This window comes from Antechinus flavipes, chromosome 4 (assembly GCF_016432865.1).
Source record: "Antechinus flavipes isolate AdamAnt ecotype Samford, QLD, Australia chromosome 4, AdamAnt_v2, whole genome shotgun sequence".
Lineage (NCBI taxonomy): Eukaryota > Metazoa > Chordata > Mammalia > Dasyuromorphia > Dasyuridae > Antechinus > Antechinus flavipes.
This window is the reverse complement of record NC_067401.1, coordinates 424,419,249-424,447,106: the sequence shown is the minus strand read 5'-3', so window position 1 is coordinate 424,447,106 and position 27,858 is coordinate 424,419,249. Positions and strand designations below refer to the sequence as shown.

At 34.3% G+C, this 27,858-nt stretch overlaps 1 protein-coding gene across 3 annotated transcripts in view; it reads left to right on the top strand.

Annotated features, from left to right (window-relative positions):
• DNM3 (dynamin 3) overlaps positions 1-27,858 on the top strand; it is a 581,691-nt gene that overhangs the window by 216,960 nt on the left and 336,873 nt on the right. For 2 of the 3 annotated variants that reach the window (XM_051998949.1, XM_051998947.1), the window contains exons 13-14: positions 2,125-2,176; positions 3,002-3,031. In XM_051998949.1, coding sequence (XP_051854909.1) covers positions 2,125-2,176; positions 3,002-3,031 — 82 coding nt within the window. The remainder of the gene's footprint in view (positions 1-2,124; positions 2,177-3,001; positions 3,032-27,858) is intronic. The other variant, XM_051998948.1, reaches the window with a different exon arrangement.

The following is a 27,858-nucleotide window of genomic DNA, read 5'->3' as shown; positions in this document are numbered from 1 at the left end:
TGAAGGCTTGAAGAAAGAAGAGAAGCTTTAGAACACTTTCTAAGGGAATAAAGAGCATGGAAAAAGTACAAGAAATGAGAGGTCACTTGAGAAAATATAACATCAATCTAGTTAGTACAATGATATGCCTTTCTCCAGCAGTGTTCAGTAGTTCAAAAGTACAAGGAACTTAGTCTGCCTAGGTTGTGGAAGGTGGGGTGGCAAATCTCAGAAAGAGATTTTGAGAATATCCATTCTCAAATGGATAGAAGGAGGGACAGGACATTATAGGGAGGTGTGAAAGAGGGGTTAGGAAAAGTTACACAGAAGGAAACATTTAAGGACAGGAGGCTGCAAATAAATGGGGTAAAATTTGAGTTCAGAGTTATGGAGATAGGCAAATCAGTGGAATGGTTTTGAACAATGATGAGATCTTAAGGTGTGATTATCTCTGTGATTAATTGAGGTATAGCAAAGATACAGGCCATAGAAATTGAAAAGAATGTGAAGGCAAAGGACATCGACATATATGTCCTGAATATGAATCAAGTAAACAGAGAAAAGAGAGAAGAAAGGAAAAAAAAATAAACATTTATTAAACACATAAAATGTGCCAGGCGTGTGCTTTGAGCTTCACAAAATCTTTTGATCCTCACACCAGCCAAGAGAGGTAGGTCCTGTTATTAAAAAAAAAAAAAAATGACAGATGTTTTAAAAGGTACAATAGTAAAAAAAAAAAAATGTTCTTTAACTCCTGAAATTTTCATGATCAATCATTTGATCATTATTTAAAGATCCTCAGGGAAAAATAATATTGATCCTTAAAGGGTTAAGGCCTTATGTTTCCTGAAGGAGGAATATATTAACAGAGAAGTTTATTGGGTTAATGCCATGACTTCTGTGGATCAGATCCAGGATTCCAAGGACAGAGTTGCAGCCACAATCACCCTATACATATTGTAGGGTTTATCGATCACATATAAACTACTCTCAGAGCTCTTGTTTACTTCACCTTTTTTTGCCTAAGATCCAACTGGCTTCTCGATTATGCCCTAGGTACCTGACTTACTGCTGATAGATATGTAAGTTTCTTTTTTTTTTTTCTATTAGAGATCTCATTAAAAAAATGTATATGACAAGAGTCTTGATATAATAGCTGCTCATGAATAATATATACTTTTTTTAAAAAATCAGTTGATTCATTTATAAAACAGTTCTTTTGGATCAGTATAGAGCTTTAGATGGTTTCCATTTTTACTATTTGAATAGACTTCAAATGATTTTTACATTTTCTAGAAAGCTAGTTACTCAAGTATAGTTTGTTTCTTGTAGTTTTCTACCAGTTTGATATGATTTTTATAGTTAGTAGTTTGTCTAAGTATCTCTTACATGCAACAAAGTGATTACAACAGTCCTCTAATGGAAAAAAAATATTGAGGACCTGTAGCTAGAGAAACTGTTCTAAGCTGTTATCTGTTTTGACTGAAATACTGACCCATGCAATTCTATCATTTTAACACTTAGATTTTCTGGCTCTATCATTTTAATACTTATATTTAGTGGCATTAAATATTTATTAAGATGCTTGAACCTCTGAGAATATGTTGAAAAGTTCAATAAAGATCTCTAAGGCAAACTTTTAAGATAATAGAGGTAAGACTTTGCTAGTCTGCCCAGAATAAAGAATAAATACTCTTGATTTTTTTTCTCTCTCAAATTATGATGAAATACCAGGATACATAGAATAATATAATCAAATAACACAATGTTTTAAAATAATAGAAACTAAGCTTCACATATATAAAAAAGAACTCTAATTCCCATTGGACTTTTATATTCTTTTACAGACTGACTAGGCTGATGGCTATTTTTTTTTGTATACCTATAATATTTAACTGATTGATGTGACACTAGATACAGCTTTTCTTCCCATAACATTCTCATATTATTTTATGAACATTAATTACCACAAGTTCAGAATAACTGTTTCTCTTCACAATTTCATACCAATCTGGAATCTCTTCATAAGAAAGCATTACTCAATTCCACTTTACTCAACTTTGAGTCTTTTTAAATACTTGCTAGTTGTTCAGGAGTAAAATTTTAGAGTTTCTTCACTGAAACTTTCCTTTTTGTCTTTCTTAGTGCCCAGCAAAGAAGCAGTCAGGTTCACAAGAAGAGTGCAGTTGGAAATCAGGTAGGAATTTTGTAAAAAGAATTACTAACTGCATGCTTGAATGAACTGGAGCAAATTGCTTTATTGACAATTTTTTGGATGCAAATAATTTTATGCAAATTCTGCTTGACATGCAGCTTGTATTTCACCTTTTGAGTTTGCAGAATGAAATACAGTTGTTTCATTAGTTGTTTTGTGCTGCTAACATTTGATTTCTTTTTAATAACTTCTGCTATGTGCACAGCTTCTTGAGTTTTTACGTCTTATACTTTATGTACTATTTTACCTGCTTATATTATTTCTAATTTAATTTGATGATCACTGAATCTGAGTCAGTTCAAGGATAAAGTGCTGGTGAGTACTTGCATGGGCTTTTTGGTGCTGCTTACTAGTTCACACATTTGCACAGCTTGGTAACAGTGAAGGGACAGCTCATAGAGGAAGGCTGTTGCTTGATTTGCTTTGTCAGAATTTCTATTGGTTTTATGAAGATGTTAATTAAAACATTGATTTGGTCTTTTAAAATATTCATTCTTTAGGTTGATCAGCTGTCTCTGACTAATCATAGCGCTTTGCAGAGATTGCATTAACTAAAAGTTTGCTGTTTCTGTTATGTTTTGTGTGATAATGAATATTTGCCTTGATATTTCTTTTCAAGTCAAAACAATGAAGATTCTGCAAGTAGCATACATTTCAAGATACAGAGGAATGGTTAATAAAGCAAATGGGAACCTCTGTGATTGAATTTTGTGATTTTCATTGTTTTGAAGGGAGAAGGAATAAATGACTCAGATTTTTCTCTAGAAACTTTTTTCTTAACTAAAACACAATTCTTTGCTATTACAGGGAACCAATCTTCCGCCTTCAAGGCAAATTGTACGAGCTAAGTTCTGTAAGCTTTACTGTTGCTTTTTCATTCAGCTTCTCCAAGTGCAAAGTTTGTCTTTAACTAATTAACTCAACTAGCGCTTGCTACTAATTATTTTTTAAACCTAGGCTGTTTTCTCTATAACATCCTCTCACTGAAATAAGAACCTCAGGAAGGTTCATCCCTTCACTGCTAATAACTTGCTGTGATTTAAAAGTATGAACTAGTATAATGTAATAGGCTATAGTATTAAGCCATTAACACTATGGATGCCTTGATATTCTCCTAATTGTCATGGTTCTTATATTCATTAAAATCATTAATTGACTAAAATACATTTCTTTTATGCTTTATTGTTATAAGGCATAAGTTTCCCACTCCTGGTTTGTGATATTTCCAATAAATACAAGTTATGTTTCTTGGAAAGGTGGATGAATTTTCTGGCATCTGTTTTTTGTGTGTATTATCGGTACCAAAATCTTATTTCAATAATTAAAATTTATTAAAATAAATAGGTAACAGCAACCTTAAATTAGATGACATTTTCCAAGAGTTGAAGACAGAGATAGGAAAAGAGACTAGACCTGTTAATTCTTTTGGCAGAAAAACCAGAGAACCTTAGAACCAACATTTTGTGAATGTGTAGAAAGACTGCTACATGATTTATTATTTGGCATGGGCAGAAGGGATTCTGTTGGGATTCTTTTCTTTAACCATTAAAACTTCATTTTTAACAGGGATAAAGTGAAACCTAAAGTTTGAATGAAAAAATCTCATTTTCCATTGAAGTATATGTACTCATTACTTGAGAACAACATAAACTTCTGCCTCATCAATTCTACATTATTTAATGAAGCTTTTGAAGAAAAGAGATTAGATGGGACATTATTACTATGACAAAAAATGAATTTTTTAAAAAATAAAATCTATAGCAAATTATTCTGATGAGATTAATACACCAATCAAGATTTTTTTTTCTCTATAAAAAAACATCATTAATGTGCATTCAACAAACAATAAACAAGAAATACATACTTTGCAACAGGAATTGTGCTAGAACTGGGGATATATACAAAGAAAAAAAATTATCTTGCCTGCTTCCAGCGGGCTTATGTTTCAGACTATGAATTAATATCCCTCTTTTCTAACTTTAAAAATTCTCTCTAACCTATAAAAGTATATAAATATATTATAATATATTATATTGTGTGTCTATATTTCATCAGTATTGAGAAGAAATGAAATGCAACATTCAGTTGTATAATAATGAGGAGTAAAATCATAATCATCTCAGACATTTTACTAAATACTATAATACCACCTTTTAAAGAATCTATAGCCTTCTGAATGACAAAACCAGAGTAATGGTATCCAATGCACCATATACCATATGTTTCAGCATGTTACTAGCTTGTTATTATGTTATGCCTTTGGATTATATTTTTTCCTGACTTGGCTTCAATGTGCTCTAAATAATGAAATGGAACAACTTTATTTATTTATGAATTTGGATGTTTGTGTTTGTGGGACAGAAGAATGACCTATTGCTGTGATGAGGTATTATTAGTTTTCTGTTTTCTTCTATTAACTTATCTTCTCACTTCATCTTTGGCCTTTAATGCTGCCGTCTGAGGTTTTGATCTGACTTGGAAAGGTTTCTTTTTAAGCCACAGGTTAGTCTGTCTTCTAATATATTTGAAATAACAAAAGTAACCTTTTATTCAGTATCTTAGCTAGCAATTTTGCCAACTGTAACATGCTTCACAAAACACCCACTATGAAGACAAATTAAATTATCAGGGGATACTCGCCAACATAAAGTTTCATGATAAAAAAGACATTTTATTACATCATGATGCTGCTAGGGAGCCTGCAAGTATGTAGGAACAGGGTCAGGTAGGGATAAGAAGGATTTTACCTTTGAAATGGCCTTGGTAGGTAGCAGGTTGGAATGCAACCATCTAGGAAATTCCTATTTTAACTAATTATCCTTGATAACTAGATGCTAAGTTCAATTGTTTCTATAGTTGTTGAAAGAACATGAGTAATATACAGCATTCTCAATTTGGAATAAAGCCCAACCTTATTTATAGTTCAGCCTTTGGTTTTTACTATGATTTCAGCTAGCAAGAAGGGGATCATGAAGACTGATCATTTCTCAAGTATACATTGTTTTGTGAGACTTGTATTACTCTTGCATGATGAGTTTTTTGGGTATGTTGAATATTTTTTCTAGTGCCTTATTGGGTTTGACTTCTGGTAAGCAACACATTATTTATTCTCTTATTAAAATTATTTATCCAATAGACTATGTAAGGATTATTCACATAATTCCATTTGTATTTTAAAGAAGCTTTTTTGGTGAACATTAAAATTATTCAAATGAACTAATCAATGAATATTAATCATCCCATTGCTAACCAATCATGTAGTTAGCATTGTTATTACTATGTGTCAGGCATTGTGTGCCATGTACTGTTGTTGTTTGTCCTTTGTTCTTGGAGAGGATATCAGGATACAAAGAAAAGCTAAAACAGTTGGCTTTCTAGAAGCTGGAGAAAGGAAGAAACTCTGCACACAAGTAAAAGTGAACAAATGTTAAAATTAAAAAGGGAGAAGGAAGCTTCAGTTCTTCCCATCCTTCCATACCTCTCTCCCAAATAAAAACCCAGCAGGTAATTGGCTAGAACTGTTTTCTCCTCTATGTTAACAAATACTTGAATGTCAGGATTTCCATTGGAGCATACATTAGTGTTGTGATCTTCTTCTTCTCAAAACGCAGCCAAGTGATAAAAGTTCAGATCTTTTATTATCCCAATATAGCCCGGTTAGCTTCTCTGCTTGGTTCCAAGAGCTCTCTCCAAATGTCTTTAAATCCAAAGGTCTGGTCCTTCAGCCTCTGCCTCTACTTTCTTCAGCCTCCAGCCAGCTCCAGTCTTCATGCCATTCCGGTGAAAATCCCCCAAAGTGCTCTGTGTCTGTTTCTTTTATACAAGAGGGAGGAATTGTGGGATACAAGAGAGAGGGATTATGGGTTTTCTCCCATAGTGCTCTCTGGCCCAAAGAACTTCAAGGGAGGTGTGAACTCATTGAACTCCAATGAGTAAAGGTGTGGACACAAGCCTTGTTCTTGTAAGATTTAACAGTTAGTAAGGATTCCAACATCTCCCCCTTTCTTTTGTTTTAAAACATAGGGGGTTTCTGAGGGGGTACACATAAATCCATCAATATGGGAGGCATTATACATAATTTACATAAGCACATAGCAATATAACACAGGCTAGTAGTAATGTAACAAATAACATGAATCATCCTGAAAATTTACACATGTCCATAAGTCCTAGAAACAGTCCAATAGGATTCCATTGTCCATTAGTTCATGTGCCCAGGAATCCAATAGTTCCTGTAAGCCCTGAAGTACTGCAAAAGTCTCATCAACAATTTTTCATCTCAGGGAACCCAATGATTCTTGCTGTTTTTTCAAGAAGTAAAACAGTTTCATCTTGTGTTAAGAAATCCAATGATTCCTGAAGATTTTAAGAATCCTTTTGACAGTCTCATTGTCAGCCATCTGATTCTTTCTTCATCTGTGGAAATATAAGCAGATCCTCTTCCCCAAGCACTTAACCTATCTAATTCTCTTCTATTTACCACTTTTGGGATTTCTCCTCATCATCTGGTAATTACATTGGAGCTGTTTGCATTGGATATTGTCTTGTTGTCTTAAAAGGCCTGTATTCTTCCAACTGTAATCCTGATTGCTTTTCTGTTGGTTGATGACATCAGAGTTCTGAATTTCTAAAGTCTCTCTGGGTGTAACCTCAGCTGCTATCATGCCCCACCTGTCCTTTGATTGATACTTTGGAGCTGGGCCCTGCCTCTCATTCCTCTGGGTCAATATACATTTAGAGGCCCAATGAAAGCCTCTGTTACATTTTGGACATGGGGTTTTGGATTTTCTCTCACCCTGTCTTCTCACTCTATCTCCATTTCTACATTGGGCTCTCAAATGTCCAACTTTTCCGCAATGAAAACATCGACGAGTTTCTCTAGAATTCCTCTGCCAAGAAGGACCTTGTCTTTCCATGTTCATCATAGTCTGGGCATAATAAGCATTTGTGCCTACTGTGGCACAGCGTCTAATGATTTCTTCTAAAGGAGCATTTTTGTCTAGCCCCCATATAATTCTCTTGCAAATCTCATTGGCATTTTCCTTAGCCAAATGTCTAGTCATTATTTCTGTTGCTGCATTGTCTCCAATGGTTCTTATTACAGCTGTTTGTAAACGTCCCACAAAATCTGCAAAAGGTTCATTGGGACCTTGCTCTATTTTTGTGAAAACATTATTTCCATCTTTCTGTCCAGGGAGAGAATTCCAAGCTTTTATTGCAGCCTTAGAAATTTGCTCATACACTGTTATGGGATAATAAATCTGTTCTGAACTCTCTGCATACTGACCTTCACCAGCTAGTTGGTCAAAAGTGATTTGTACAACAGCTCCTTTTTGCCTATTGCGTCCCAAATTAAAAGGAGTGTATTTTCTCTCTTTTTGACCTGAGGAGTTGAGCTCTTCAATCACAGGATATGCATTTATAAAATCAGATATATCTTCTCCTTCATTTTTTGCTTTAATTAATGCTTTTTCTAATCTTGTCAAATTCTGCTTTACAGGAGAAGCTGACTGTGTTTCTGTCTCTCTCCCTCCCCCTTGTTCTACCCATGAAGGGTTAATTGCGGGGGGAGGGTCATGAGATGTGGAATCACCTAATTCCTCCTGCTGTGAAGTATCATACTCAGAATTGTAATTAACTCCATTCTCATCTGATTCGTCCTCCTTTTCACCTAGTAAAGTTGGCAATTTTTCCTCCTGTACTTTCCTTTTCATCATTCTATCACTTAAATAACTTCTTATAGCCAATTGTATTACATTATATGTATTAATTATTGAGTTAGGCCCATTTTTATCATAGAATTGACAAAGATCCTCTCCAACCAATTTCCATTCATTTAGATCTAATTCCTTATCAAGAGAGAAACAAGGACATATGTCCTTTACAGTTTGTAAAAGTTCAGTGATTTGCTGTAAACTTATAATTAAACCTTGGCTTTCCATAACTTTGACAATGCTCTCTAAACATTTTCCTTGAACAGAAACAGGCTGTGGACACAAGCCTTGTTCTTGTAAGATTTAACAGTTAGTAAGGATTCCAACACATTAGCTTAATGTTATTGAGTGATTTGATAGAGATAATCATACCTGATAAAGGCCTTAGAGATAATTTTGCTAGTTATTTTAATTGGGGAAAGATGAATTGATTGTATAATTGACTTTACCCAGGTATTTATCATTAAGATTATATTAGACGATAACCAAATAACATTAAATAATATTTCTGGTTGCCTTTTGGTATGTGGTAAAACTCATTCTACCAATTTTTTTTTGCCACTACAACAAATACTTGTGAGTCATTCTTAATTCTGGCTGCAATTCTTTTTTTTTTTTCTTTTGATTTCATTTATAGCAAGATGAACTATTTTATCTATCAGTAGGTCCATTCATTTGTCATTGAAAAGGGGTCTTATATTTAGAATATGCCAGTTAAATTAAAATTTCTTGACAGTTTATAACTTGAATGATTCAATTCCCTTTCCCAGAACTTTTTCAGTCACTATACAATCTAAAAGGGATCAATATCGAATGAAGTTCATTTAATTTTTTTCTTGCTTTATGAGTTGTCTCTTTCATAGTTGCCCTACCATATTTTATCTTCAGTTATTTAAAATATTAACTTCAGCTTGGTTTTAGTCCTTTGCTTCAAAAAAGAAGACAAGATAGAGTAGAATCTGCATGTGATTGAGAATCAGAAAATGTGGGTTTGAACCCTATCTTTACTATTTGTGTATCTGTGAAAAAAAAACAATTATTTGGGATTCAATTTTCCCATCTATAAAATGAGATTGGATTGGGCAATATCTAAAACCCCTTCCAATTTTTTATGAGGTATTGGAGTTTTATATTTCTTATGATCATCAATGAGAACCTGGATTAAAAACAGTATTGCATAGGTGGTCTGTCTGAGTACTATTAGACTAAACCTCCTTCATTTTGATTGATACTATTAATTTTAGTTTTGTTTTGTTTTTATCTATGATGTTCCATTGCTGACATTTTGAGATTTCATCCCTCTACCCATAGCATCATCACATATGTCCTTTCCTATACTCATGCTTTTGATTTTTAACCCCGTTTTAAGAATTTACATTTAACCTTACTAAATCTTAGCTTATATTGTTTTAGCCTGTCAAAATTTCTCTGTCATTCAATTCATCAGTAGCTTCTCATACCTTCCTGTCTTTCACAAATCTGATGTTAAAAATATAAAATGGGATAAAGCAAAGAATGGATCCTTGCACATGTCTTTAGAGACTTCCCTCCAGGTTGATATTTGTTCATTAGTCACTATTTTTTGGGACTGGTTATTCAACCAGTTCTGAATCTATCTAACTACTATCATGGAATCCAAATAATCTAGAGGCAACTAGTTGGCTCAATGTATAGCACATTGGCTTTGAAGTCAGGAAGGTCAGAGTTCAAACTTGGTTTCAGACACTTAGCTACATGATTATGGAAAATCATTTAGCCTATTTGCCTCAGTTTCTTTATCTGTAAATGAGGATAATAATAATAATACCTACTTCTCAGAGTTGTTTCAAGCATCTAATGAAATAATAATTCTAAAAGTTATGGTGCCAGCAAATAGCAAACATTATATAAATATTATTATTATTAATCTAATCACCATTTATTTAAAATACTATATACAAGGCACTCTGTCAAGTGCCACGCAACACAAAGAACAAAAAAAAAAAAAGGATTTCCTGAACAAAGAGTTTTTGTTCCACTATGGGGAAAATAATGCAGGTGGAGCAATTAGTTTATAAAAACCCATCCCTCAACTTACCCTATCATCTCTCATTAGCACTGGCAGATTTGGTTCCTAGGATGACTATAATGCTTTTTAATCTTAGTTTTGGTTACTGTTACTCTTAAGCTTCCCTTTGATGTACTCTTTACTGATTACCAATTAGCTAGCCAGACTTTATTAGCCTTTAAAAAAGGTATCTACCCAGATAGTTTAGTAAGACCAGTTGATATATAGAAGACTACTCTATCAAAACGCTCCCACAATTACACACAGGATTAATGAAAAAAAAAAAAAAAATGGGCTCAAGCTTAGAGAACTTTGGGAGCCAAATGTGGTAACTCCTGGTTTCAGCTTACTTGATCTCCTTTTCTCCCTTCAGGCAATGCTAGTGAAATTCCATTTAGATGTAATTATGCTGGGCTTTTCTTGTAGAATACTACCTCGTTTATACTTTTAATTGATTAATTCAATACAGGTGTATAGGACTTGTTTCCACATAGTTTATATGAATCTGATTGATTCATTTGAGAAGTCTGAGCCTTATTTACTTTAATTGAAGTTAGGAGTATAGAACTTTCTCCCCCTCCCTATATACAATAATTTGGGGACTGAAATAGCTATTCTTTTCTTTTCTTTTTCCTAAGGCAATTGGGGTTAACTGACTTGCCCAGGGTCACACAGCTAGAAAGTGTTAAGTATCTGAAGTCAAATTTGAACTCAGATCCTCCTGACTTCAGGGCTGGTGCTCTACTCACTGCACCACCTAGCTGCCCCAACTGAAATAACATTAACAACTGCAGGAATCAGAATTGTAAATGACATTCAATATTCCAAAAGATGATGGTGAAAGCAACAAAGTAGGCAATTCTGGTATGGTTCCAAGAGTGATTTTTAACCGTAGCCTGTGTTGCCTGAAGAAACTATAAACTCCCAGAGAGCAGATCCTGAGCCTTCTATTTTCTTGGGTCAGGGTCACCTGGATTGCTCCCTATATTCTAAAATGTACCTCCTCAATTGGGATATAATGTTAGGGCTCCCACTAATGATGCTCTGAACATGGTCATTCTGAATAGTTTATCATCCTCAGTGAGAACATCTGTTCCACAAAATAGAGGTCCTGTCAGGAAAGAGGATTTAAAACAATAGATATTGTTGGCCAGATGAAGGCTGGAAGGGTTGGACCAATTCCAGATCCTTGGTTGTAGTCCCACTATTTCTGCAATGGTGAAAGAAGACTAAAGGCAGCAATGGAGGTTAGTGGACTGGAACCATTTTATTGGACTTGTTTGTGTACTTGAAAGTAATTTTACCTCATGGATCCATTTTGGAAATAACTAAAAGCCAGGATCATGAACTAAGAGAAAGCTTGCCATGCATGATAAAAACAATCTGTATTTGGTTTTGTGGCATTCAGACCCAATGGACCTTGGCAGTAAAAATAGAGAAATAAAAATAAGGAAAGGATAACCTGAGGTGGAGAAAGCAGGCAAGCTTGAGTTTATGAATTTCTAGAGAAGTACACTTACTGTAAAACAGTGCTAATGGAGAACTCGGGGCTAAAATACTTAAGTTGAAGGAGAGGAGGGGAAGGAAAAGAAAGAAGATAAAGAGATGTTTAATCACCGCAGTGCTGCCTATGGCTAATGTGTGAATTAGGACTGATAGAGTTTCCTGTGCTTAGACAGTTGAGGTGAAAAGGGATCTGTTGCTATAATACACACTGGAGGGAAGCATCCTACCTAGTAGTAAAAGCATTGATTCTTTGCTAGCTACTGGAAAGCTTAACCCTCTACTATGTGATCTTATTCTGGAAGCTATCTATATCTAGGATTTCCTGGGCTATGAGTTAGTGTGGAGTCAGGTTCCCAACATCTGCTGCCTTGCTTGCACTATACATGTGCTAATGAATGAAATTGTAGAATATCATTAAAATATCCTCATTGAGTAAATTTATCTTACATAAACTAAACTGGATCCTCAATGCTGCAAGGCAATTCTTTATACTTCTCTAATTAACTCTCTCCTCCACTCACCACTATAGCTTTTCCAAATCTTTTTTAACCCTCTTTAAAATTTCTAAACTCTTCCTCTCTGAAGCCTCTCAGCTTAGAATGCTGCTTAATAAATTATTGAAAAAGGTAAAGCCATTTGCCAAAATCTTACTCTTCCTAATTTCATGTCACTCAAATGCCTTCTGCCAATCAATCAATAAACATTTATAAAGCACCTATTATGGGCCAGATTCAATGATAAGTGATGGGTAAACAAATATAGGAAGGAAAGATAATTCCTGCCTTGAAAAAAACTTACAATCTATAGGGGGAAAACAATAACTTCCAAAAGGAAAATGAAAAGGAAATGTCAAAGATCTCATTTAAAGAGAGAGCTTTTAGGCCAACCATCTTTCATTTTATACCTGGCTGTACTTCTTTGGACTGGCTTTCATCATGTATCACCATCATTTTATCTAAACCATTTTCTCAGAAGTTTCAGTGATCTCATAATTTTGAAATCTAATAATTTTGTATTAATTCTCATCCTTCTTGACCTCTCTGTAATCTCTGACACTGTTGATGACCTTTTCTTCCTTTATTTTCTCTTTCCTTGATTTTTGAGAGACTCTTCTCTCCTAGTTCTCCTATGGATGCCCAAATGAACTTGTCTTTCTTCAAACTCTCCCTTCTTCCTAATTTTCTTATCTCTATCCTCCTAGTTATCCAAACCTATATGTCATCCTTAACTCCTTTCTCTCTGTCTCCTCCCATATCCAATTTGTCACCAAGGCAAGTTGATTTTTCCCTTTTTCATCTCTCTCATATTTTGGCACAAGGCCTCATCATTTCACATCTAGAATACTACAGTAGCCTGCTAGTTGGCTTGTATGCCATAAGTGTCTCCTAAGCCTTTTCATCCTTTGTTCACCTACCAAAGTGATCTATCTCTTCCAATAGCAAATTAAAAAAAATTCTCTACTTAGCATCTTCTCCTTTCTTCTTTCTAGTCTTTTTACAACTTATTCTTTCTCATTTATCCTCCATTCTCTATGTTTTAGTGATGGTGGCCTCTTGGTTGTTTCTCAAACAAGATATTCCATCTCACAATTCTAGGTCTTTTCACTGGCTATTTCCCGTGACCAGAATTCTCCTACTCCCAGGAAATCCTTCACTTGGGCAGCTAGGGGGCACAGTGGATAGAGCACCAACCCTGAAGTCAGGAGGACCTGAATTCAAATCTGACCTCAGACACTTAACACTTCCTAGCTGGGTGACCCTGGGCAAGTCACTTAACCCCAAATGCCTCAGCAAAAAGAGAGAGAGAGTCTTCACAGATCCCCCTTAATTCTAGGGCCTTCCCTTTATTGGTTGTTTCCAATTATTATGTTTATAGCTTATTTATATATAATTATTTGTATCTTGTCTTCCCCATTAGACTATAAGTTCTTTAAAGGCAGGAATTTTCTTTTACCTTTTTTGTGTTTGTATATAGTGCCTGGGACATATAGGTGCTTAATAGATTTTTTTGACAGAGGAAGAAAAAGTTAATGAGCAGAAGATAAGAATTTTATCTATAAGGACACTATTCTCATTTGGGAGTAGGATGAGAAAAGTAGGAAAGGACAATCTTAAATCTTTTTTTTAAAATAAAGTTTCTTATTTTCAAAACATATGCATGGATAATTTGACAGCATTGACCGTTGCATAGTCTTGTGTTTCAGATTTTTCTCCTCCTTCTTCCCACCCCTTCTCCTAAATGGCAAGCAATTAATCTATGTTAAACATGTTAAAATATATATTAAATGCAAAATATATAAATATATTTATAGAATTCTCTTGCTGGACAAGAGAAATCAGATCAAAAAAAGAAAGTAAATGAGTAAGAAAACAAAATGCAAGCAGACAACAACAAAAAGAATGAGAATGTTATGTTGTGATCTACATTTAGTTCCTACAGTTCTCTCTCCACATGTAGATGGCTTTCTTCATCACAAGATCATTGGAAATGGCCTAAATCATGAAAGAGAAAAATTTTTAAGCATATTGTAAATCTGGTATGAGCAGCATGAAGTTCTGTGTAAACTACATAAATGGCTATTCCAAAATAACCAGTGATATAGAGGACATGAACCAAGATAGTTTGTAACTTTGTATTCTAATTGATCCTTCTTTTGTGCTGGCTGGGTTGTCTTGGACCTTGCCTTAAAGTCTACTAGTTCTGATATTTCTTTGACCACTTTAGTTTTTTTAGTACCTTAATAAAAATAGTTCTTAGGCAACATATGTCCCATAATCATATTGGAGAAATTGGAAATGAAACTTTGCAAGTCTGAAGCCTATTTACTTTGATCTGCCCAGAAATGTGATAGTTCCATCATTCTGAAGCCAAGAGTCATAGAAAAAATGAGGAAACTCTTCATGACATATAGTTGGACTAAGTAAGGACTTAAAGTTGGACTTGGATTATATCACTGATATTTTCCAGTTGATATTTATGAAGGAATATTTTATTAAAATGTCTATAGGAAAAATCAAGAGGGCACATATAAGTTTTCTTCAGTGTTAGTGATTTTTATGGATTCCAAGGGTGGAAAATATGTTTCCACATGTTTTAGAGTATTACAATATGTTGACTCTGAAACTATTTTTAGTTCTAAATAGGATTCCTTAACTCCATAAAACTTTTTCCATTTACATTTCTTTCACTAGACTGGTATGTATACATTTATAAAATAAAACATAGACGTTTCAGAGTAGTTAGTTAGGGCCATGATTAGAAGCTTTTTCCATGTAGGACAAAAGAGAAAGAAGTGACCCAGTAACAGGTGTACTCTTGTTCCTAAAGGGAGAGGAGGAGAGCCTTAGGAGAATGTCTTGATAATAGAATTATAGGGGTGACAGCCAGAGCTTTGTAGGGCCCAGGCAATAGAGGACTACAGAGAGGGTGGCATAGGGACAGTTGCTGCTGAAAAGGGGATGTATACTCCACTTCATGAAGTACAAAGGGATCTCACAGTGTAGTTGTTTTGAGACAAAGTCCTATTTGAGTAAAGTTAATTACAGCTCTGTAGGAACAACTCAGATGTCACTCCCAAGGTAACAAATTAGCAGCATGAAATGAATTTCCAAATTATGCCCCAAAAGTTATCAAACTGTGCATACCCTTTGATCCAGCAGTGTCACTACTGGGCTTATACCCCAAAGAGATACTAAAGGAGGGAAAAGGACCCACATGTGCCAAAATGTTTGTGGCAGCCCTGTTTGTAGTGGCTAGAAACTGGAAAATGAATGGATGCCCATCAATTGGAGAATGATCGGGTAAATTGTGGTATATGAATGTTATGGAATATTATTGTTCTGTAAGAAATGACCAACAGGATGAATACAGAGAGGCTTGGAGAGACTTACATGAACTGATGCTAAGTGAAATGGGCAAAACCAGGAGATCATTATATACCTCAACAATGATATGTATGAGGATGTATTCTGATGGAATACAGATTTCTTTGACAAAGAGACCTAACTCAGTTTCAGTTGATAAATGATGGACAGAAGCAGCTACACCCAAAGAAAGAACACTGGGAAACAAATGTGAACTATTTGCATTTTTGTTTTTCTTCCCGGGTTATTTTTACCTTCTGAATCCAATTCTTCCTGTGCAACAAGAGAACTGTTCAGTTCTGCAAACATATATTGTATCTAGGATATACTGCAACATATCTAACATATATATAGGACTGTTTGCCATCTATGGAAGAGGGTGGAGGGAGGGAGGGGAAAAATCGGAACAGAAGCGAGTGCAAGGGATAATGTTGTAAAAAATTACCCTGGCATGGATTCTGTCAATATAAAGTTATTATAAAATAAAATATTAAATAAAAAAAGAAATGAATTTCCAATATGCTGATAATTATATCAGAACAATAGTGAAAAAATGGAAAATGTATTATTTGTATTGGAAGATCTAAAAATGGATATGAGCTAGCAATCATTAATATAAATTGAAATCTGTCACTTTACTTACAATTTCATATTTTCTAGTAACCTTATTATCCTTATTAAGAATTATGGTAGATTGTGTAGTCTTAAAGAAGAATCAGCAAATCCTTTTCAGTTGCCAGCTGATTTTTTTTTTCTTTAAGTAAATACTGATAAATGCTTACTTTTACAAAACAGTACAATTTATATTGTACGTATACAGCTAGATATATCTCAAAAATCGTAACACATTTCTGGAAAGTAAATTTTTATAGAATATTTGTTACTTCCTTTTTGAATTCCATTTTTTTAGATATATTCCCATAGGGAAAATGTTAGCTCCAAAACTATTTTAAAAATCACAGTTAAAAGATATGAAAATTTAAAAATCTTCAATATTTAAAAGAAAATTAAATCAATTTAGTTGACATCTATCAAGCATTTCTGTTGCATGAAGAAGCATTAGGTGTCTAGACATATAAGATGAAAAAATCTAATTTTATTGTACCAAGGTGCTTATGAGTTATTAGAGTCAAATCATTTAGCTTTTCTTAGTCTTAGTTTCCTCTTCTATTTACCTTGTAGGATTGTTGTGAGAAAAAATGAAAACAATATGTATAAAATATTTTAAGAAAATTACAACACCATATAAATGCTAGCTAAAATGATAATTAATTTAACATGGATTATTTGAAGTACACAAAAAATAGTGAAGAAATTCTATAAGATAGCAAAAAGAGAGGATTATTTCTGACTCATGGGACCAAGGAAGGCTTCATGGAGGAGATGGCACCTGATATGGGACTGGAGGAGGAAATGGAAGAATATATCCCAGGTATACTGGACAAGGTGAGCAAAAGAATGGGAACAGCAAAAGATCAGGTGATTCTAGGAAATGAAAAGCTTAGCACAGTGTCTGCCGTGTAAAGGGCATTTAACAAATACCTGTTGATTGACTGGCGGCTGGAGTAGTCAGTTTTAACATGAAAATTAAATATATGAAGGGAAATAGTGTGAAAAGTAGATTAGATCCATATATATATATATATATATATATGTATGTATGTATTTCTCAAAAGTCATGAAGATCTATTGAAGGTTTTTTTAAAGAATTTTTTTTTGTTTTCTCCATAGAGGGGGAGAGCATGAAGAAAATATATTGAGCTGCCTATTTTTAGGAAACAATATGATGGGGCTGGGTGAGCTATGAATCTGAGAAGAATATATCTGGAGCTAGAAGTGATATCAGAGGGCATGCATACATCTTTCACTTAGCATCACTGAAAAAACAGGAACACATAGGTAATAAGCATTAGGCTTGGGATTCAAACCTAAGTTCCCTTCCTCTGGAACCAGGGCTTTTCCCACTGTAACAACAGTAGGGGAATAATAAGTGTTGGAGTCTTACAGAAGAAAAGAGTATCAGGTAAGAGGTGACCAACAATGAAGAATGTTAAGGCAAATCAAGAAAACCGAAGATTAGTGAGAAGAAGCCATACTCTTAGTAATTGGGAAAACTTTTGATTTTTAAATATGAGTTTAGTTAATGTATTTGAGAAATTGCAAGGTATTTTGAAATGCTGAATAAATACAGAGAGGCAGAAACGTGACAGTTATCACTCTTGTGATATCACAAGTTATCACTCTTGTGATTTCAAGGAGATGAGATAATTACTTGAGAAGTTATAGCAGAGTTAGGTCAAATTAGTTTAAATTTATAGTGGGCCCAGTCATTACAGTTTCACAACTTTCACAATTAGATATAAGCACCTCTGAAACAGAAGTAGTGAAAGTACTTTGTGGATTATCCAAGTCTGAAGATTAACTTTTAAATGTAAAGGTTGTGAGATGTTCAAACATTATAATCTGAGTGCCTCTCTGAAATGACTGATCATGGTATTAAGACTGGGCAACAGAATGAGTTAAAATAGAATGGTTATGATGGTCTCAATAAAGACTGAGAGACATAAGAGCATAATGATAATGAGCAATTTCAGAAAGAGTTAAAAAGAGGATAAGAAAGGAAGGACAAAAAGTTGCAGTCATAGAGGGGAATATCAGAATTAAAGATTTTGGAGACAAAGATGTTCTAAGTGATTGTTAATATGTGCTGGCCAGTTGTTAATTGATGTAGTGTGAAGCTAAAGGATAAATTAATTAGAGAAGTCAAGAAGATTAAGGTCATTGAAGGTTAGGTGTGATCTCGTCCATATTGATGTTTGGGTTGCTGAGACTGGCAGAATCCAGAAATGGAAAGGAAAATTATAACCCAACTGAGGTAGAAAATGAGTCTTAGATGATGGTAGCAAGATGTAAAGAGTCTACTATGATCATATGGCATGAAATTTAAAGAAAAGATGGTTGAGTAATGGTGGCAGAGCAGTGGCCTTGATGTATCAATTGGGAGCAAAGAACATGCAAACTTTTCTCTTGGCTCTGTGAAGGAAGGCCGGTAACAAAGATACAAAGAGTGGCCATGATTGTCAGGTTTTCCTAGACTTGCAGTCTCCTGATAATAATAATTATAGCTACCACTGACATAGCACCAAAAGGTTTGGAAAATACAAATTTTTTTTTCCATTTTTATCTTCACAACAACTCTGAGAGGTAACTATGTTGTTAACCCAATTTTATAAATGAGGAAATGGAGGCTGAGGAAGACTTGCTCAGGCTCACATGTTAAGTGTTTGAAGCTGGATTTGAACAAAAAAACATTTTTTTTTAACTCCATGTCCATGTTTTATGTACAATGCCACCAACCTTCTCCTGAGGATAAAACATGTTTCATTTAATTCTAGGATGTTGATGTGCTGCAAAAGATCAAAGTCAGAGGTAAAAGGGAGTTTATTTAGAGTAGGCTGGTGTTTCAAAAGGCAGGCTGAAAAGTGCTAGTGGAAGGCAGAGTGATAAGATTAAGCTGAATTGGACTAAACAGATGGAAGAGGCAGTAAAGAAGAGGGATTGTACTTAGAAAATTGATTGAGAATCACATGGGGTAGAACAGAAGGTTGGGCGGGAATCAAGGACAGATTAGTCATGGGGAAAAACTATTGCTATGTAAGCAGATCAATCTATTGGAAGTTAGAATTTTGGTGAGATGCAACATTGATATGATGATGACACCCCAAATTGAGGAATCCACGTGGCATGCTCAGTGTAGACAAATAAATTTTCAAAACCACGGTGCCAATTGCAAACGAGGAGCAACTAACAATTTTGGGTTAATATTGTAAAAAAATAAAGTCAATGGGAACTAGATGCTGCAGTGGATAGAGCATCAACCCTGAAGTCAGGAGGACCTGAGTTCAAATCTGCCCTCAGATAACACTTCCTAGCTGTGTGACCCTGGGCAGGTCACTTAACCCCAATTGCCTCAGGGAAAAAAAAAGTCAACAAGTATTAAGCATCTACTGACAGGCACTAAGTGTGGCACTTCAGAATGGGACCAGAGGTTAATCTTCAAAGTTCACCATATGTACATTTTGTACCATTGACCAAAGTCACTTACAAATCTGAGTTGTTTTTTTTTTTTTTTCTTTTAGAAAAGCTGAGGGAATGAATCACTTAAAATTTGTGATGGAACTAAGGTTATGAGTCAGGACTCTGGATTCCCTATTTCCTGCAAAACACATTAATTAAATTAAATAAACTTTTATTAAGTTCTTCCTATGTACTAGACACTGTGATAAGACAAAACCCAAATAGTCCTGCTTCAAGGAGGTTGGATCTTCCATTAATTTGTAAGTTTTAAATTAAAGTTGAACTGCAAGCTCAATGTGAGTCAGTGGTGTGACATATCATTAAAAACAAAAAGCTATTGCAAACGTAGGGTATGTTAATAGAAGCATTGTGTCCAGAATAAGGAAAGTGAGAGTGCCTTTGCACTGGTCAGGTATTAGCTACCATGCAAAATGGTATGTTTAGAAAAGGCACTGACAAATATAAGCTCATCCAAGAGAATGCAACATATTTGGGTAAAGGACATGCTTGAAAAAATTAGGAACATTCAATTTGGAGAAGAGAAAACAGTAGAGGCATAAAGGTTCTCCTTGTGTGTTTGAAGGTCTGTCTTAGGAAAAAGGGATTAAATTTGTTCCACTTGGCCCTGAAGAGCAGAATAAGATTAGTGGGTGGAAGCTGGAGAGAAAGAAGAGAGGGAGAGGGAGAGGGAGGGGAGAAGGGGAAAGAGATTTTAGTTCAATGAAAAAAGGAACCTCTAAATAATTGTAGCTGCTTGAAAAAGTAGAATGAGTTGCCTCAGATGATAATATTAAAAAAAAAAAAACATTTATATGGTGTTTTGGGTTTTACAAAACATTTTCTTCATAGCCACCACATCTACTAAAAAGTTCAGCTGTACATTTTTCATTGTATAGAGAAGGAAATTTAGGCATAGAGTAGTTCGATAAATAGCTCAGATTCATACAATTAATGTTGGTCTTCTGATTCTACCTTCAGTGTTCTTTCCATTCTGCCATGCTTCCTTTACTGTAGCTTAAGGTTTTAAAGCTGAGTGCAGTTGGTGACCTGGGGACATTGTAAAGGGGAGTTCTTATTGCGGTATTCTTTGTACCAGATAATTCTGAGATTCCCTTAAATTCTTAAATAATGTGGTTTGATTTTCTGGAATCGCTCAGAAGCTTCCAGAGGATGGTCTATACTCTGCAAATTAAAAGTGCTCAGGTAAATTTCTTCAAGTCTCTCAATTTGGGTCTACTCAGCAACTTTAAACAAGAATGACCTGGGAAAATGATAACTATCTTAGTATAGTAATAAAGGTCAACTTTGTTTTGAAAATATGCATTGATTTCTTTTTCACATCTACTTTTTAAAAATATGGTAATGTCTCAACTTATATTTATTAGGCACTGTGCACAGCTTGGTTCTCTGTGAACTCTTATTTTTGGCTTCTTTGTCTATTAGCAGCATTGAATATCAGTGTAGCTTAGTGTATAGAGAGCTGGTCTTGGATCTTGGAGGATCCAGATTCAAGTGCCACATTTTTTTCCCCCGCCCTGAAACAATTGGGGTTAAGTGACTTGCCCAGGGTCATACAGCTAGGAAGTGTAAAGTATAAATGCCACCTTTTTTTTTTTTTTTTTTTTTGCATAAGGTTTCTGTGTCCACAGGCAAATTATTTAATCTCTACATGCTCTGGGTACCTTTTTAGTATGAATGACCCCCCAAAAATGCCAATCTACATTCCCAGAAGAATTTACTAATCTGAAAATTCCCTATATCAATGAAAGCATAGGTTCAGTCCCTGTCTTGTGTATCCTATTTATTGGGGTGGGCAATAGGAACAAAAAGAACCAAAAACCAGTCTTGCAAAAACCTGGGTAGCAATTCAGAACACTCCCTATTTTAATAGTTGGTGTATTGAAAGTGAAATTAGCAGACAACATTAAACTAGACTTCCCTACCTTGTATCACTGTTTTTTGTTTTGTTTGGTATTTGGCAGAAGAAAGTTTCTGTCTTTTCAAGGCAAGAATATCCTTAACCTCAGTGTGTTCTGGAATCTTTTTAATATTTTTGAGTACAGAAGTAATAACATAGGGTGTTGATTTTACTTTAATGGTAAGGTTTTTTTAAGTAAGGATATATATTTAAAGTAAGGTCTCTGACAACAAAGAGAAATACATGGTGGCCTCTCATTAGCTTGCTGATGTGTAACTTTTCTAGTCTTTCAGTCTCACAGGGACATATGCAGCTGGGTCCCCAGTAGAGCAACTAGCATAAGGTGGGGTCTTGTCAAGTCTGGGAAGCCATTAGGTTTTCCCAGAGGGGTCTATTATAAGTTTAGATTACTTGTCCCTGAGCCAAGCCTGACCACCTGGATGCAGCTGTACTCGTTCTTGGGACTAGTTGCATAGTTTTGGGGTGAGGGCCATCCTGGCTAGCTTCCTAGAGCACTTAATTAGAGCAAATTTAATGCAGAGAAAAGGGAAGGGATTATTTTAGGGGTCACCAAATGGTCATCTCCTACAGTGAATATGTACCTGCCCATTCCAAAGAGTGAACTATAATAGAGCTGCCTCTGTATGGCAACTCAAGTTAGTGACTGATTCAAAAGGTGGTCAATGGCATAATCAGTGGGGAATTATTGAGAACTCTTAAAGACGTGAAAATTAATTTTGTGATATATTTTAATAACTGGGAATTAGGATTAGACCTGTGATTTCATGGGTGTAGAGAACCTTCAGATGAGGAAAGTTAACATGTCCTCAGTTTAATTTATTGTCTAAGAGAGTGAAGTAAAAGAATGAATCTCAGAAATGAAAGAACTTGGACAGGGTCACAAAACCAGTAAGTACGAGGTAGAACTTGAACTTATACTTTTCTTGCTCCAAGGCCAGTTTTCTAAACAACTATGTCAAACTGCCTGTTATTTTAATTATAATTTTTAATTATTTTAAACTTAAATACAAAATAAGAAAAGAAAAAAAAAGCATTGCTATATGTAAAGCAGAACATGAGATTCAAAATATAAAGTAATAAATTTCAAGAAAGCCTATATAATATAATATATAAAGCCTATATAATAAATATTATATATTGTATTCTAAACAATTATTGTATTATATATTATATATTGTTATATATGCATTATATATAATTATATATTGTATTCCAAACTTTCCATCTTTGTTTCCTTATAGGTTTTCTTTTTTTAAATTTTTTTATTTTACTGTGCAATTTTTACTTCATCTCCCTTTCCTCCAATATTCTCTTCTCCTTAAAAGGCTAAAATTAAGCATGGAGATACACACAAACACAATGTATACATACATATACATACATATAAATCCATACACATGCATAAACATATCTATAATTGTCCCCATATAGATACATATACATTCAAATTCATCCACATAATACCATACTATGCTTCTTTGTTCTGTTTCTCTAAAGATAGACATCTTCCTTTATAAGTCCATGTTGCTCCTTATTTTTCTAAATTTCTCTCCTCATCACCACAGCAATGTTCCAACGTTATATTGTCAAGCTATTTTAAAAAGTCTAAAATAATATAGTGTAGTTTCCCTATTTTTCTTTTTTGGCTAAGTCTTTTAGCTTTAACTTTGTTCAAGATCCTGATTACTACCCCTGCTTTTTAATATAATAAATTCTACTTCTCTTCTTTATTTTATGTTTATGTGTATCTCATTTGTTATCCTCCTGATTCTTATGCTCTACTTCTACCAACTCTTCCATCTTGCTCTACTATTAACTTACCTCTTCCTTCAGAGTCCCCTCCTTTATTCTCTCCCTCACCTTTCCCCTTGCCCTCTTGTTTCTATCTAAATTTAGAATTTTTACAACCTTCCAAATATATGTGTGTGTGTGTGTGTGTGTGTATGTTGTTCCCTCTTTATGCCATTCTATTTATCTACATACCCTTCTATTACTCCCATCCTATTCCCTCACTCTCTTATTTCTTTATGAACTTTTTATTCCCTTGAAAAGGTTTTTTTTTCCCTTCTCTTTAACCCAGATCTGATGTGAGTAGGGTTCCCTGTATAAATCCCTCCCTCATCCTCTCCCCTCATCTGTATCACCTTACTCTCTTATTTCTTTCTGAATTTAGAAGACTTTTGTACCCTTCAAGATCTGTCTCTCTGTTTCTGTCTGTCTCTCTCTGTCTCTGTCTCATTCTCTTGTTAACCCATTCATAATGAAAGCAGGGTTCCAGAACAACCAGATTTCCTTCCTTTTGCATCTCATTTTCGTAAGATGATTACTCTTTACCTTTTCCTATGCAGTTTTGAATTTTTAGAATCACATCATACTCATTTCTACTCTAATCTTTCTTTGGAACTTTGCAGTTACTAAAGACAATTTTAAACATACAATTTACTTTTTCACATATAAAAAGTCATTTGTTCTTATTGAGTCCTTTGTATTAGCCTTTGATGTTTACTTTATTTCTCTCTTAGATATTATATGTCAAATTTTCTATGAAGTCCGGGGCTTTTTGTAACAATCTTGAAAGTCTGGCAATTCATTGAATATTCACTTTATTTTATCCAGGATTATACTTAACTTTGCTGAGTATGATACTTTTGGCTGCAATCTCAATTCTTTTGCTCTTTGACCTGCTGTCTTTTAGTATATCTGCTGCTAGGGCTTGTGTGATTCTAATTGTGGCTTCATCATAGTTGATTTGTTTTTTTCTTGTTAGTCATAATATTTTCTATTTGACCTTGGGGATTTGATTTGGGCTGGCTATGATATTTCTGTAGGTTTTCTTTATAAAAATCTCTTTAAGATGGTCATCAAGAAATTTTTTCTTTTATTTCTACTTTCCCATCTTGTTTTAATACTTTAGTACAATTTTCTTTAATTTTTTTTTTTTGTTAATGTATCAAGATTCTTTTTTTTTTATCAGAGCTTTCAGGTAGTCCAATTTTTTCTTGTTACATTCTGCACATCAGTTGTTTTTCTTATGAGATATTTCACATTCTCTTCTATTTTCATTCTTTATACTTTGTTGTATTATTTCTTGGTCTCAAAACTTGTTTGGCTTTCCCTTGCCTAATTCTAATTTTCAAGGAGCCATTTTCTTTTGGATCTCCTTTTCTAGTTGGTTGACTTTCTTTTCATAATCTTGTTTTTCTTAGATTATTCTTATTTTAAAAATCTTTCCTCGGTCTTTAATTTCATTTAAAAATCTTTTTTGAGTTCTCTTATAAATTGCTTTTAATAGGTGAACAATTGACATTATTTTTGCAATAGGAGATCTTTTTCCTTTAGTATTCTTTTCTGAAGATGAACCTCAATCTTCATTATTTCCTTTTTTTTTTTAAATTTTAATTTATTTATTTTTAAAATAATTTTTTATTGACAGAACCCATGCCAGGGTAATTTTTTACAACATTATCCCTTGCACTCACTTCTGTTCCGATTTTTCCTCTCCCTTCACCCCGTCCCCCAGATGGCAAGCAGTCCTATACATGTTAAATAGGTTACAGTATATCCTAGCTACAATATATGTGTGCAGAACCGAACAGTTCTCTTGTTGCACAGGGAGAATTGGATTCAGAAGGTATAAATAACCCAGGAAGAAAAACAAAAATGCAAGCAGTTTACATTCATTTCCCAGTGTTCTTTCTTTGGGTGTAAATGTTTCTGTCCATCCTTGATCAATTGAAACTGAGTTAGATCTCTTTGTCGAAGAAATCCACTTCCATCAGAATACATCCTCATACAGTATCATTGTTGAAGTATATAATGATCTCCTGGTTCTGCTCATTTCACTTAGCATCAGTTCGTGTAAGTCTCGCCAATCCTCACTGTATTCATCCTGCTGGTCATTTCTTACAGAATAATAATATTCCATGACATTCATATACCACAATTTTTTCCACCATTCTCCAATTGATGGGCATCCATTCATTTTCCAGCTTCTAGCTACTACAAACAGGGCTGCCACAAACATTTTGGCACATACAGGTCCCTTTCCCTTCTTTAGTATCTCTTCGGGGTATAAGCCCAGTAGAAACACTGCTGGATCAAAGGGTATGCACAGTTTGATGACTTTTTGAGCATAGTTCCAAATTGCTCTCCAGAATGGCTGGATGTGTTCACAATTCCACCAATAATATAAGTGTCCCTGTTTTCCCACATCCCCTCCAACATTCTGCATTATTGTTCCCTGTCATTCTAGCCAATCTGACAGGTGTGTAGTGGTATCTCAGAGTTGTCTTAATTTGCATTTCTCTGATTAATAATGATTTGGAGCATATTTTCATATGGCTATAAATAGTTTTAATTTCTTTGTCTGAGAATTGTTTGTTCATAGCCTTTGACCATTTATCAATTGGAGAATGGCTTGATTTCTTATAAATTAGAGTCAGTTCTCTATATATTTTGGCAATGAGGCCTTTATCAGAACTTTTGACTGTAAAAATGTTTTCCCAGTTTATTGTTTCCTTTCTAATCTTGTCTGCATTAGTTTTGTTTGTACAAAAACTTTTCAATTTGATATAATCAAAATTTTCTATTTTGTGGTCAATAGTGATCTCTAGTTCTTCTTTGGTCATAAATTCCCTCCCCTTCCACAGGTCTGAGAGGTAAACTATCCTATGCTCTTCCAATTTATTTATAATCTCATTCTTTATGCCTAGGTCATGAACCCATTTTGACCTTATCTTGGTGTATGGTGTTAAGTGTGGGTCAATGCCTAGTTTCTGCCATACTAGTTTCCAATTTTCCCAGTCAAATAATGTGTTCTTATCCCCAAAACTGGGGTCTTTGGGTTTGTCAAACCCAAACTCCATTTATCAATTGGAGAATGGCTTGATTTCTTATAAATTAGAGTCAGTTCTCTATATATTTTGGCAATGAGGCCTTTATCAGAACTTTTGACTGTAAAAATGTTTTTCCAGTTTATTGTTTCCCTTCTAATTTTGTCTGCATTAGTTTTGTTTGTACAAAAACTTTTCAATTTGATATAATCAAAATTTTCTATTTTGTGGTCAATAGTGATCTCTAGTTCTTCTTTGGTCATAAATTCCCTCCCCTTCCACAGGTCTGAGAGGTAAACTATCCTATGCTAGTTTATTAACGTTATTGGCTGTTTTGTCCTTTGAACCTAACTTATTCCATTGATCAACTAGTCTATTTCTTAGCCAATACCAGATGGTTTTAGTAACTGCTGCTTTATAATATAATTTTAGATCTGGTACATCTAGGCCACCTTCATTTGATTTTTTTTCATTAATTCCCTTGAAATTCTTGACCTTTTGTTTTTCCATATGAACTTTGTTATTATTTTTTCTAGGTCATCAAAATAGTTTTTTGGGGGTCTGATTTGTATAGCGCTAAATAAATAGATTAGTTTAGGTAGTATTGTCATTTTTATTATATTTGCTTGCCCAATCCAAGACCATTTAATATTTTTCCAGTTGGTTAGATCAGACTTAATTTGTGTGGAAAGTGTTTTGTAGTTTTGCTCATAAAGTTTCTGATTTTCCCTTGGCAGATAGATTCCCAAATATTTTATACAATCAGTGTTACTTTAAATGGAATTTCTCTTTGTAACTCTAACTGTTAGGTTTTGTTAGTGATATATAAGAATGCTGATGACTTTTGTGGGTTTATTTTGTATTCTGCAACTTTGCTAAAGGTGTGGATTGTTTCTAATAACTTTTTAGTAGAGTCTCTGGGGTTCTCTAAGTATATCATCATATCATCAGCAAAGAGTGATAATTTGGTTTCCTCATTGCCTATTCTTATTTCTTTAATCTCTTTCTCAACTCTTATTGCCAAAGCTAGCATTTCTAATACAATATTAAATAGTAACAGTGATAGTGGGCAATCTTGTTTCACTTCTGATCTTATTGGGAAGGGTTGCAGTTTGTCCCCATTACATAGGATGCTTACTGCTGGTTTTAAATAGATGCTACTGATTATTTTAAGGAAAAGTCCATTTATTCCTATACTTTCAAGAGTTTTTAATAGGAATGGATGTTGGATTTTATCAAATGCTTTTTCTGCATCTATTGAGATGATCATACGGTTTTTGTTAATTTGATTATTAATATGGCCAATTATACTGATAGTTTTCCTAATATTGAACCAGCCCTGCATTCCTGGTATAAATCCTACTTGATCATAGTGTATTATTCTGGGGATGATTTTCTGTAGTCTTTTTGCTAATATCTTATTTAAGATTTTAGCATCAATATTCATTAGGGAGATTGGTCTATAATTTTCTTTCTCTGTTTTCAACCTACCTGGTTTAGGTATCAGTACCATGTCTGTGTCATAAAAGGGATTTGGTAGGACTCCTTCATTCCCTATTTTTTCAAATAGTTTATAAAGCATTGGGGCTAATTGTTCTTTGAATGTTTGGTAGAATTCACATGTAAATCTATCTGGTCCGGGGGATTTTTTTTTTTAGGAAGTGGATTAATAGCTTGTTCTATTTC